The sequence below is a fragment of the Schistocerca americana genome, chromosome 3 (assembly GCF_021461395.2).
Source record: "Schistocerca americana isolate TAMUIC-IGC-003095 chromosome 3, iqSchAmer2.1, whole genome shotgun sequence".
Classification (NCBI taxonomy): Eukaryota; Metazoa; Arthropoda; class Insecta; order Orthoptera; family Acrididae; genus Schistocerca; species Schistocerca americana.
In genome coordinates this window covers 177,294,404-177,306,403 of record NC_060121.1, presented here as the reverse complement: position 1 = coordinate 177,306,403, position 12,000 = coordinate 177,294,404, and the positions used below count along the sequence as shown (strand labels likewise).

The 12,000-nt window shown below is 38.2% G+C and overlaps 1 protein-coding gene across 2 annotated transcripts in view; it reads left to right on the top strand.

Moving 5' to 3' along the window:
• Positions 1-1,020: 1,020 nt before the first annotated feature.
• Positions 1,021-12,000, top strand: part of LOC124605279 (tRNA (cytosine(72)-C(5))-methyltransferase NSUN6) — a 93,568-nt gene continuing 82,588 nt past the window's right edge. Inside the window, exon 1 of one of the 2 annotated variants that reach the window (XM_047136852.1) lies at positions 1,021-1,130. In XM_047136852.1, the coding sequence (XP_046992808.1) occupies positions 1,038-1,130 (93 nt within the window). In that variant the 5' untranslated portion in view covers positions 1,021-1,037. The remainder of the gene's footprint in view (positions 1,131-12,000) is intronic. The other variant, XM_047136853.1, reaches the window with a different exon arrangement.

The following is a 12,000-nucleotide window of genomic DNA, read 5'->3' as shown; positions in this document are numbered from 1 at the left end:
GGCACATCGTAGAAACACATGTCACATGCGGCTTACAGCAGAGATAATTGAAAGTGGAGTGGTGATTTCCCCGTTCTTCTCTTAAAAACGTAATGAACTAGTACTCACTGATCAATTTTGTAAAATCTTTACATCTCTCCAATTTCTGCTCACTTTCTATAACTTTAGAGACATTTGAAAATTCTGTTTCGTACTTGAGTATGAAAACTGAGTTCGGCAATATTTTATAATGTACGAAATAACTCCAGGTACTTTTTACCCCTGAAAAAAAAAACGAGCAGAGAATTGGCGATATCTTTCGTAGCAGAAAACACGCATATTAAACAGAAGTGGCGAATGTTATGAACAGGTCCTGTAATACGAAAACTTAGATAAACTTGTAAAAGTATTGGTTGCTCCAAGGAGGACTGCGTTCCCTACATAATTCTTTCGTCCCGTGTGTTTTCCTTTGAACTTTATTTACTGTGCGTTGCTGGTGAGACTCCTTGTTATATTGTATAGAAATCTGTGGGGTGGCTATGTAGTAGCGGGATACTTTAAATGTAGTGGGAACGGGGAGGTAGCGTGGACGCTAGAATTTAGCGACAGAATTGATATTGTTCTTCCCATAAGGGATAGCGGCGTATCCGTAGTGTGCAGTTCTGCGTGGTCATGGGAGATAAAGTGAACTGAAGATGCGGGTGTGAAAAGTGACACAAGCCGATATCGCTAAGTGACAACACTGTAATGACGCTATGGTCACTGAATGTCCTCTCCTCCGAAGTCGATAGCGTAGTACTTGCATCGTCATTTGGAATAGTGAGCGTGGGCCGATATTACCAGAACAAATGACAGCATGGTTCCCTGCAGCCCATTTCACTCCCGCGAAGTAGAACATTTCCTGACAGATCAATTTGAATACAGTGACAATCCGGTAAGTTTTATAGTGATATCTTTCTTCTTTTACAGAAATGTAAAGTGTACTAAAAAACTGAATATGTTGTTAAGTTGATTGTCGGCCGTTTGTAAATAAATTGCAGAGGCTTCTGGCTTGGTTGATGACGACACCTCACTTCACAACACTCAGGGTTAATACATTGAAGTCGTCGGTGAAAGACGTTATAGCAGCAGTAAATGACGCCCTGCAGAAAGTAAGCCATTCAGTCTAATAAGTCGGTATATTTACATAAATAAAGATGTTGAGAAATTTTCGTTGGAAAACCTGTCAGCTCTCATCATCACAAGAAGTGGGACTCTTATACTGAGATTGAATGACGCTTTATTTATTTATTTACTTACTACCTTATGCACTTATCCCTCTTTCCTCCCTCCGTGTCAGGACAGTTGTGTATGTATTGGCAATACTAAACAGTTGGGCTGTTTTCTCCCCCCCCCCCCCCCCCCCCCAGACTAAATATTAAGATCTACCTGTCATGAAGTCAGTTTATTACATACTTAGTTATCTTAACTGGCTATTATTTGATGGCTTGCGCTCTGAAAACCAATACAAATGTTATCCAATTAACCTGTGTATGAACAGATCTTTGAATTTTGTGAATAAACCAAGATGGTCTGCCCATGATTGTTGCTTTCAAAATCAATGCAAAGTACCATATGAGTACTGATTAGATTCGTGGAAAAACTTGCTCCGATATCTTAAACAATAAAATACAGTATTAATGTTCTACAAGATTTATTTTGTTTGTGGACCACCTTTGACTTTCTAGGCCATCAACAGACAACTTAAGACTGAACAGTCCTAAGCTGTCTAATGTTGACCTAGAAAACCAAAAGCCAGTTTATGAAACATAAGTATTGAGGAACATTAATACTATATATTTCAGTTTTTAATATGTGTGTTTCTCCAAATGCTGACAGAATGTCCCATAAATGTTACTATGATGTATCCAAGAATTTTGCAGGAAACTGACATAGATAATATGATTTACAGTTACACAGATTGGATCAACTACTGTACAGAACTGGAGTCTAATATGAATGCAGATGAATTGCTGTTATTCAGAGCTTTTAGTTGTTTCCATATAGATATGCTTTCACCATCTCATATTTGTCATGCGACTGAGAAACGTTGTAAGTCTTCATCAGTGAACAAACTTAGTATTATTTTGCTTGTTCCAACAACAGTATGATTGCTAGTAGTTGAGTAAGAATTTTATTCAATTGGATGACATCACACATGATGTAGAGAGAATGAAGAAATTAATGGAAAACTTCTTACATAGATTTCAGCATTGTCCTTATGTTTTTGTGTACCTTTTGAGTGTTGCAGTCTTAAATGGTCTATGAATCTGTTTTGCAAATCTCTGATCCTTAACTGCTTTCTCGCAGACCTGCAGTTGATGGTTATCTTCCTTAGCTATCCCACTTAATTCCTTTTTTAGTGATTTTTAGTAAAAGCTTTAATTTTTTATAATAAAAACAGTATATAACAGCAAATCTAAAACAACTGTTTTGTATTGTTTTTCCATAGCTGCACTGAAAGTAGGTCCTAAGAAGTAGCATATTTAACACAAACGGAAAGTCCTTTATAATTTCTCAATAAAAACTTTTGGATAATTCAGCGTAAATTCAATGCAGCACTCAACCCAACCGATCCAGATAAGAGCTGAAAAACTACTAAGTTGCAGAGGTATTTGACAGTTGTGAAGAAAATTACAGATCTGCAAAATTTGGAAACTGTGTGAAATTTACATGTGTCTGTCTCAACATCAATGACTGTAATTCTGATTCTAATCCAGGTGCATCAGTGAAGTTGTATCATTGATGCAGAACATGGTAGGTTTCTAGGAATTTTCACATTCGAGGTCATTGACCTTAACCTTTGGTTTTTGAATACCTCAAAATAGCCCACATTTTTTTTTTTTAATTTTAATTTTTTTAAATATATTACATTCCTCCTATATGCTGCTATAAATATAATAAATATCAAGATGGCACACCAAAGGCATAAGGCCCAAAAATTTATTTCATCCACATCATTACACTAAGAAAATGCAGTTAGCAGCTAAGTATCTTGGTTTTTCCAGGACACCAGACAATAGCAGTCACTATTACTTTGAGAAACTGGTGAATATTTATGCAGTGAACAGTCAGACGTTTATTTCAACCAGTCATCATTAGCTTGTCTCGTGGGTGTGGCTTGTGTACTCAAACTGCTGTGTACATATACTGTGAAGTAGTATTTAGCAGTAGTTCATAAAAAATGGATTTCATTTCAAAATTATATTGCTGCAATCCTTTTAAAGGTCATGGCAATTGTCATAATATATAAGGGGCATTCAAATGAAACCTGGTCACTATTGTAAAGTAATGGTAACAATTTTATTAACTCGAAAATTTAGTTATACACAGTACACATACTGAAAAATAGTTGTCAAAACTGTTTGCACATTTATCCCATTGCGACACTAGCCATCCATGAGGAAGCTAGTAGGCTGCTGTTGGATCCACACCTTGACCCAGTCACACACTTAGTCATCCTTTGCAAATCGATGTCCCTGAATGCCTCGGTTTAGAGGTCCACACACATGAAAGTCACATGGTGAAAGGTCGAGACTGTACGGTGGATGTTCCAGCAGTTTCCCACCAAAACTGCTGCAATGTCGTCTTCACCGCATTGGCTGTGTGTGGGCGGGCATTATCATGCAGGAGGATAACACCATTGGACAACATGCCTTGGCGTTTCGACTTGATGGCCTGTTTAAGGTTCTGTAAAGTGGCTTGATAACACTGTGCATTGACAGTGGATCTCTGTCCCAGGAATTCGACAAGCATTGGGCCCTTGTGGTCAAAAAGGAAGACATCATGATCTTACCAGAACTGGTGTGCATGGCCTTTGATTTCTTTGGAGGTGGTGAAGTCAGATGTTTCCACTGCTTGCTCTGACACTTGCTTTCCAGTTCAAAATGGTGACACTGTTTCATCACTTATGACAATACGCGACAGAAAGCCGTACTCCTCCTCATGATAACGTTGCAGATGACTCAAAGACCGTGCCGTTCTAGTATTGCACTGCTCAGCAGTTAGCTGGTGGGGAACCCACTGTGCACAGATTTTTCGAATGTTCGAGTGTTGATGCATTATGGTGTGGACAGTGGCGGTGCTAATACCCAGTAACCGATGGATCTCGTCCATGGTGAATCTGCGGTTGTCCAAGACTAAAGCATCCACTTCCGCAACCATTTCTGGTGTGATGACAAGATCAGCCTGTCCAGAATGAGTATTGTCACCCAGTGACTTGCTCCCCTCAAGGAATCATTTGCGCCATTCTCCATCACTTGAATGACTCAGACTGTACTCACCATACGCAGCCTTCATTCATTGATAATACATTTCACGGCCTCCAACTACCTCCGCCGCCAAAACTTGAATCACTCCTTGTTGTTCTTGCTTACTTCCCGCATGTTCGGTAGTGGATAACTTATGTAACCACCTTCTTTCTGGCATGAAACCACGCTGGCACTATGCAACGTCAAACGGTGCGTACGCTTCAAGTCTCTCTACCAGTATATGACACCACCATACCTGCAGTTACGTGGTGCCACCTTACATGTAAGGCAAAGGTAAATGCACTGACCAGGTTTCATTCAAATGAACGTCATATTTCTAGGTGGAAAAAATTTGCAGCAAATGTAGAAAGCAAAGATTACAAAACCCATCAACACCTGTAAATGTTACTCAGCTGTTCTAGGTACTTCCAGGCATGATAAGTGAAGATAAAATCTAATCGAATCGGGCATTGAATTGTTTCATCTCTAGCCTCCAGTATTCAGTTGAAACTCCGATGAAGAAAAAGAAAAAAGAAGCTCCAGTGTGAGGAAAAGTACCCTTAACAAAAATTGAAAATGGTTGCCTCAGTGTTGCAGCATACTTACATGAAACAATTGGAAAAAGAAGAGTGTGAAAAAAAATAGAGAAAAAGAAATCATAGCCCAGCTGAAAGATAAGTTTCACATAGATGGTATGTGTGACAAAATAGAAATTTTGACAGTACTTCCAAAGAGCTGGAATACAAAGAAACCTATGAAAGAATTTTCTGCTTCAGATTATATGGTATGAAGAGCAAAACGGTTTGTTGCAGAATATGGTATATTAGTGATATCTAATCCAAATCCATGTAACGCATTGTGTGAAAAAACTATTCCGCAGGTACGTGGTTTTTACTGCGCTCATAACTGAACCATGTGATGCCAGTGCTGCTAGTGTTGCAAAATCTTAATCAACTTAGTTTTTAGGTAGTGTTTTGCACTTTAATACAGCTCGGAAATTCTCTCATTTTTAGTAGCAATTCCTTCGAGTTTTTTTTTAACTGTCACTGATTAAATATTGGATTCTCAAAATTTTATGAGTCGTAGCCAAAGCACTGTGTCCTTGCCAGTGACAGCGAGATCCATTCTGTGTAAATTACATACAAAAAAATTACACATAAGATTTGGTTAATTATGGGCTTGACAGTTCTAGAGACAAAACTGTCATTTGATTTCATTGAGGTGTTTGCATTGAGTTTACAACAGCTCATAGCACACTTTTATATCACCCAGCAGCAGTCACAAATCTTCAAAACCTCTAAAGAACTACTCAGTGTGTGTATGTATTGTTTGTGATTTTGCCGAGAGTTTAAAACTTCACCTTTCAGGGTGAAGTACAGTGATTTCATGCGTGTGTAGCTTACTACAGAGACACACATTCTAATGAAATACACTGTAAGTCATGTGTGTGTGCGGGTGCATGGGCGCGCATGGACAGAATTGCTACCTAGTACAAAAACAGAAAGAATTTTGTGAATCTGTCCAACATCAGGAAGATTTTGATGTTACAGCAGAGTGACATTTTTTCCCCTTACAGCACATGGTAAAGGACCTTGTGATGGGGTTGCAGGGACTGTAAAAGAGATTAGCCACACTTGCCAGCGTCACATGGCTGCATGAAAACCATATTTTGGCACCACAACTGTTGGGTTAGCGGAGCAAAGGAAATATTCCTTTGTGTGTCTTCAATTGTACATTGGCTTCCCATCACGATTGAAACCAAGTCAGGCAGAAGGAACATTTCAAAAATACAAATAGAGATACCACTTCTTGTAAGCTTCATAGTGTAATACATGTTTACAAAGGTATAGTAATAACAGACATATTCTGCTTCTTTAGCGCGCAGAGGTGAATCGTGATTGCTATAGTGAATGAAATGCTGTTAACATACAAAAATGGATTTATTTCCTGTATTGTGACAGTCATCAGTGGGTTGCACATGTCTTATAAATTTATGAAGAAATAGATACAGCCACTTGGCCCATCAGCATCATTTGTGTTTCCTGTCAAACCATACATTTGTATTATTAGATGATGTGACATTTTCACAAGACTGAATCCACTGACACTAATTGGAAGGACGTACACTCTCCCTGTGTCAGATCTGGTGAACATTAACAATTTAATTGGAGATTTGTGAAATGAGATATAACCATGTTTTATTGCCTTTTAATAGATGCAACACTGTCAGTGGTTCATAATACCACTACAACAATACAAGACATATCTTTGCACATCATTATGTATGAATTGTATTTATAATAATTTGTGTTACATATTTATGTGCTTTTTTTGCATTTTGGTAGTATACTGATGCTGACAAAATAAATTCTTGACCATGATGCCTTTGGTGTGCCTGCTTGATATTTACGTAATTTATAGCAGCATATTGGAACAACAGAATACTTTTTTTTCTTTTTCAAGAAAATTTAAGGTGTGGTGTTTTGAGACATTGAAGGTCAAAGTTCAAGGTCAATGACCTTGAATGTGAATTCTTAGAATTCTGCCATGTTGCATGCCAGTGTAAAGCTCTACTCGTTAGCTTTTCAATTACACAGGGTTCATTATTGCATCTGGATTAGAACCAGAATTACCGTCATTTATGTTGAGACAAACATGTGTAAATTTCACACAGTTTCTGAACTTTCTTTACAACTGTCATGTACCTCTACAAATTCTGGACCATGGGATGCACCAAATTTGAGAGAAACCTGAAATGGTCTTGTTTGAAATGTTACTTATTGACATGGTATTACCCTGTTGTTTTTTCTGATTCAGTTAAACAGGCAATTCATAAGGATTTTATGTTTTGTATTTATTTAGATAGTTTACATCTATGTTGGAGCACTATGATCAGTCAATATACACTAAGTGTTAAAAATATTAACTAGACTTTTTCATCATCATCATCTTCTTCTTCTTTTTCTTCTTCCTCTCTTTCCAAATCTTATTCATTCTTTTTGACTTGACTGATCTGTCTTCATCAGTAATGGAGTATCGTTTTGTTCATTATTTTTAGTTTCTCATGCATTGCTCAGCATATGGATGTGCACTTGAACTTCTTTTGAAATAACAAAATATCCATTTCGTGGAAACTTTCTTGTTCCGATTCTGTGATTGTGTGCAGTGGTTTTGTAAAGGTTATGATTGTTTGAGCTCAGCCAGACTATTAAGTAATGTAGTTGAGATTTAAAAAGTGGTGCTAGTTATTTTATCCATGAAGTTAATGCTGGTTAAAAATAAAGTCATTGCGAAGTCATGTTCACATCAGTATGCGTTCTATAAATCCATGTGCAAAATAATCTAAACCTACAGGATGTTAGGAAATTCCCATTGCAAACTGCTAGGACTTTAAGAGGGGAGTGAATACATAATATTTTGGAATGCAACCCATGTCCAGAAATGTAGTTTTCCGTTATGACAGTTTCAGTTCAGATGTTTAACTCATCTGCTTCTGTTTGGGGATTGAATTAGGTGTGATGTAATACAATTATTAGGTAACAGTTTGAAAGGAAACATAATGAAACCACCATTTATCACTTAAGCTTATTTGTCTCTATTAATACTTAAACATTACATGTTTGCATTATTCCAGAACAAAAAAGACACCAGCATACTGTATGTACAGAATGTGATGTGATGTTTTCATGTTAACACCAACAAATGTGTTTAAGTGATAAATGGATGTTTTGTTGTATTTCCTTACAAATTGTTACCTAATAATAATACTGCATCATGCCCAATTCAGTTCCTGAAGCAGATGCGGTTGAGTTAAGGTTAGTCAAGATTAGGTATTTTGTGTGAGGTAAATTTATTAAAAATGCATAATGGCATGTCATACTGGCAGTTTATTAATTCTGTGAATATTAGCAGTTCCAGCGTACTGTATTGCATTCACCTAATTTGACAATCTCCTGACAAATGATAGGGTTTTAATTATTATATTCAGTTTTCTGCCATGTTCCACACCCACGAGAATCATCTCATTTTCGAGTCTATGAAATGAAAACTGAATCTAATCTAATCTAATCTTAATTGAAACCATGGTTGAACTGAAACAGTATGTTTCTGGACATGAGTTCCTATTCAAAACATTATGTACTCACTCCCCTCTAAGAGTCCTAGAAGTTTATAATGATAATTTCTGAACACCCTGTATAATTAATGTGCCTCTCACACACTAATGAACGATAGATAAAGACTTTCTTAGTATCTAACTAGTCCACATTGCTCACAGACTCTTAGCAAGAAATTCATCTCTACGGACTGCCTACTAAATCTGAACTCTAACTGCCTAGCCTGCTCATACTAAACTCTATTGGCCGCCAGTGTGACCTGAACTTTATCAACAGTATGCACAGGCCACTACAACAGGGCACTGTTCATAATGACTCGACAATTCATGAAGTCATTTGAGCTGTTCATTTACACTGAAGAGCCAAAGAAACTGGTACACATGCTTAATATCATGTACGGTCCCTGCGACCATGCAGAAGTACTGCAATACGACACGGAATGGGCTCGACTAATGTCTGAAGTAGTGCTGGAGGGAATTGACACCACGAATTCTGCAGGATTGCCCATAAATCCACAAGAGTATGAGGCGGTGGAGATCTCTTCTAAACAGCATGTTGCAAGGCATCCTAGATATGCTCAATAATGTTCATGTCTGGGGAGTTTGGTGGCCAGCGGAAGTGTTTAAAGTCAGAAGAGTGTTCCTGGAGCTACTCTGTAGCAATTCTGGATGTTTGGGGGTGTCGCATTGTCCTGCTGGAATTGCCCAAGTCCATCGGAATGCACCATAGACATGAATGGGTGCAGGTGATCAGACAGGATGCTTATGTACGTGTCACCTGTTGAGCCATATTTAGACACATCAGAGGTCCATTATCACTACAACTGCACATGCCCCACACCATTACAGAGCCTCTACCAGCTTGAACAGTACCCTGCTGACATGCAGGGTCCATGGATTCATGAGGTTCTCTCCATACCCGCATACTCCATCTGCTGGATACAATTTGAAACGAGACTCATCTGACGAGGCAACATGTTTCCAGTTGTCAACAGTCCAATGTCAGTTTTGACGGGCCCAGGCGAGGTGAAAGCTTTGTGTTGTGCAGCCATCAAGGGCACACAAGTGGGCCTTCGGCTCCAAAAGCCCGTATCGATGATGTTTCGTTGAATGGCTTGCATGCTGATACTTGTTGATGGCCCAGCATTGAAATCTGCAGCAATTTGTGGAATGGTTGCACTTCCTTCACATTGAAGATTCTCTTCACTTGTCATTGGTCCATTGCTTGCAGTATCTTTTTCTGGCCGCAGTGATGCTGGAGATTTGTTGTTTTACTGGATTCCTGATATTCGCGCTACACTTGTGAAATTTTAATATGGTAAAATCCCCACTTCATGCTACCTTGGAGATGCTGTGTCCCTTTACTTGTGTGCCAACTATAACATCACCTCCAAACTCACTTAAATCTTGATAACCTGGCATTGTAGCAGCAGTAACCAATCTTACTACTGTGCCAGACACTTCTTGTCATATGTAGATGTTGCCGACCGCAATGAGATCTTCTGCCTGTTTACTTATCTCTGTACTTGAGAGTACACATGCCTATACCAGTTTCTTTGGCACTTCAGTGTATTATCTTATCTTTTAAATGTAGGTGTCACATTATTTTCATCACTACTTCATCATGTCTAAGTTGATGAGAGACCCTTTATACATATAAAAATTCCTATTTGACATTTATTTAACAAATAATAAACAATCAAGTCACATGTTTTGGTGTGCATGCACCCCCTCAGCAGTCGATAAGTATAGTACTGCACCTCCAGTACCGTATCAGCTAAGTAGAGGCACCCAGCAAGCTATGGTGCCATGTTGACACATGTTGAGTTTTGTGGTTGCGCACATGAATCAGTATTTTCTAATGACATCATCTGCCTGATGAAGCACATAGGATGCTGTATCAATAATGATGTAATCGTGGCTGCAATAGCTAGAAATGTCACATGTTGTTGAACACTATCCACAGCACATTAGAAAATGGGATTGAGATACATTATTCAACCTTGCTATAGTAAATTAGCTTGTGTGCTGCAGCCATAGCATGGCTGCACTCTAGAATCAATCATATTCAAAAAGTAAGAATGTCCCACTTAGGATAAAATCTTTATTATTATCATTAATAGTATCATTATTGAAGTACTCCTATTTGCTGTGATCTCAGCAACACTGAAGATCGTTCTCAGATACTTAACCTGGAAAAAAAAGGAGGAATACATATGTAATAATGGAACACACCTGAACAACCTATGGTATGTTTTGCTTGTGGCATATTGTTTGCCTTTGGTGCAGATATACTCCCCATGACAGTCAAAGACTCATCACTGTTGTAAAATGTCAAAAGTAATAATATTGTTCTGACAGATAATTCACAAGAATAGGATATTATTGGATTTGAGGCCCTTGTTGAGAAAATAGAGATTTTAGTAAAGGATTTCATTAAGTTCGTATTCTCAAAAATCATCCTTTGAGGTATTCTTGAAGTGATTGATAGATGGTAAGTTTTTACGTTTTTAGCAAAGTTGAAGTTTCCACAAATTACGCCTTGCAGGCATCCATTAGTGATCTTCTTTATTACCCTGTAATCTCTTCCATTCTACTCCTTCTCGTGGCATTCTCAAAGCTAGCAGTTTTAAGATCACTTGTATACGTGAACATTGCAAGCCACTTTGGCTCTCCCATTGTAGCTGCTTTACAGTGACAAAAGTTGTTATTGTTGTGGTACTGGCCCTCAGTCCGAAGACTGTTTTGTACAGCTCTCCATGCTAGACTTTCCTGAGGGATTATCTTAATCTGTGCGTAGCTATGGCAACTTACATCCATTTGAACCTGCTTATTATATTCAAACCTAGTTCCCCCTTTAAAGTTTTTATCACCTAACCCCCATTCCCCTCTCCCCCAGTGTGTCCTTCCATTACCAAACTGACAATTCCCAGATACCTTAGGATGTGTCCTATCAACCACTCCATTCTTTTGGTCAGTTTCTTTTTTCTCCAGTTCGATTCAGTACCTCCTCATTTGTCATTCAATCTACCCATCTAATCATCACGATTTTCCTATAGTCCCACATTTCAAAAGCTTCCATTCTCTTCTTTTCTGAACTGCTTATTATCCATGTTTCACACCCGTGCAAGGCGACACCCAAGACAGATACCTGCAGAAAAGACAGCCTAACACTTCAGTGTATATTTGATATTAACAAATTTCTCTTCTTCTGAAAAGCTTTTTTTCCCATTACCACTGTAAATTTTATATCCTCTCTACTTCGGTGATCATCTACCACTCTTACTGTCTCATTTCCTAATTTAATTTCCTCAGCATCATTTGATTTAGTTAGACTACATCCCAATACCCTCATTTTACTTTTGTTGATGTTAATCTTATACCCTCCTTTTAAGACACTGTCCAATCTGTTCAACTGCTCTTCCAAGTCCTTTGCTGTCTCTAACAATATTACAATGTCATCAAGAAACCTCAAAGTTTTTATTCCTTCTTAATTCTTCTTTAATTTCCTTTCCAAGTTTCTCCTTGCTTTCCTTCACAGCTTGCTTAGTGTACATGTTGAGTAACTATGAAAATAGGCTACAACCCTCACTCCCTTCTCAAACTACGGCTTCCCTT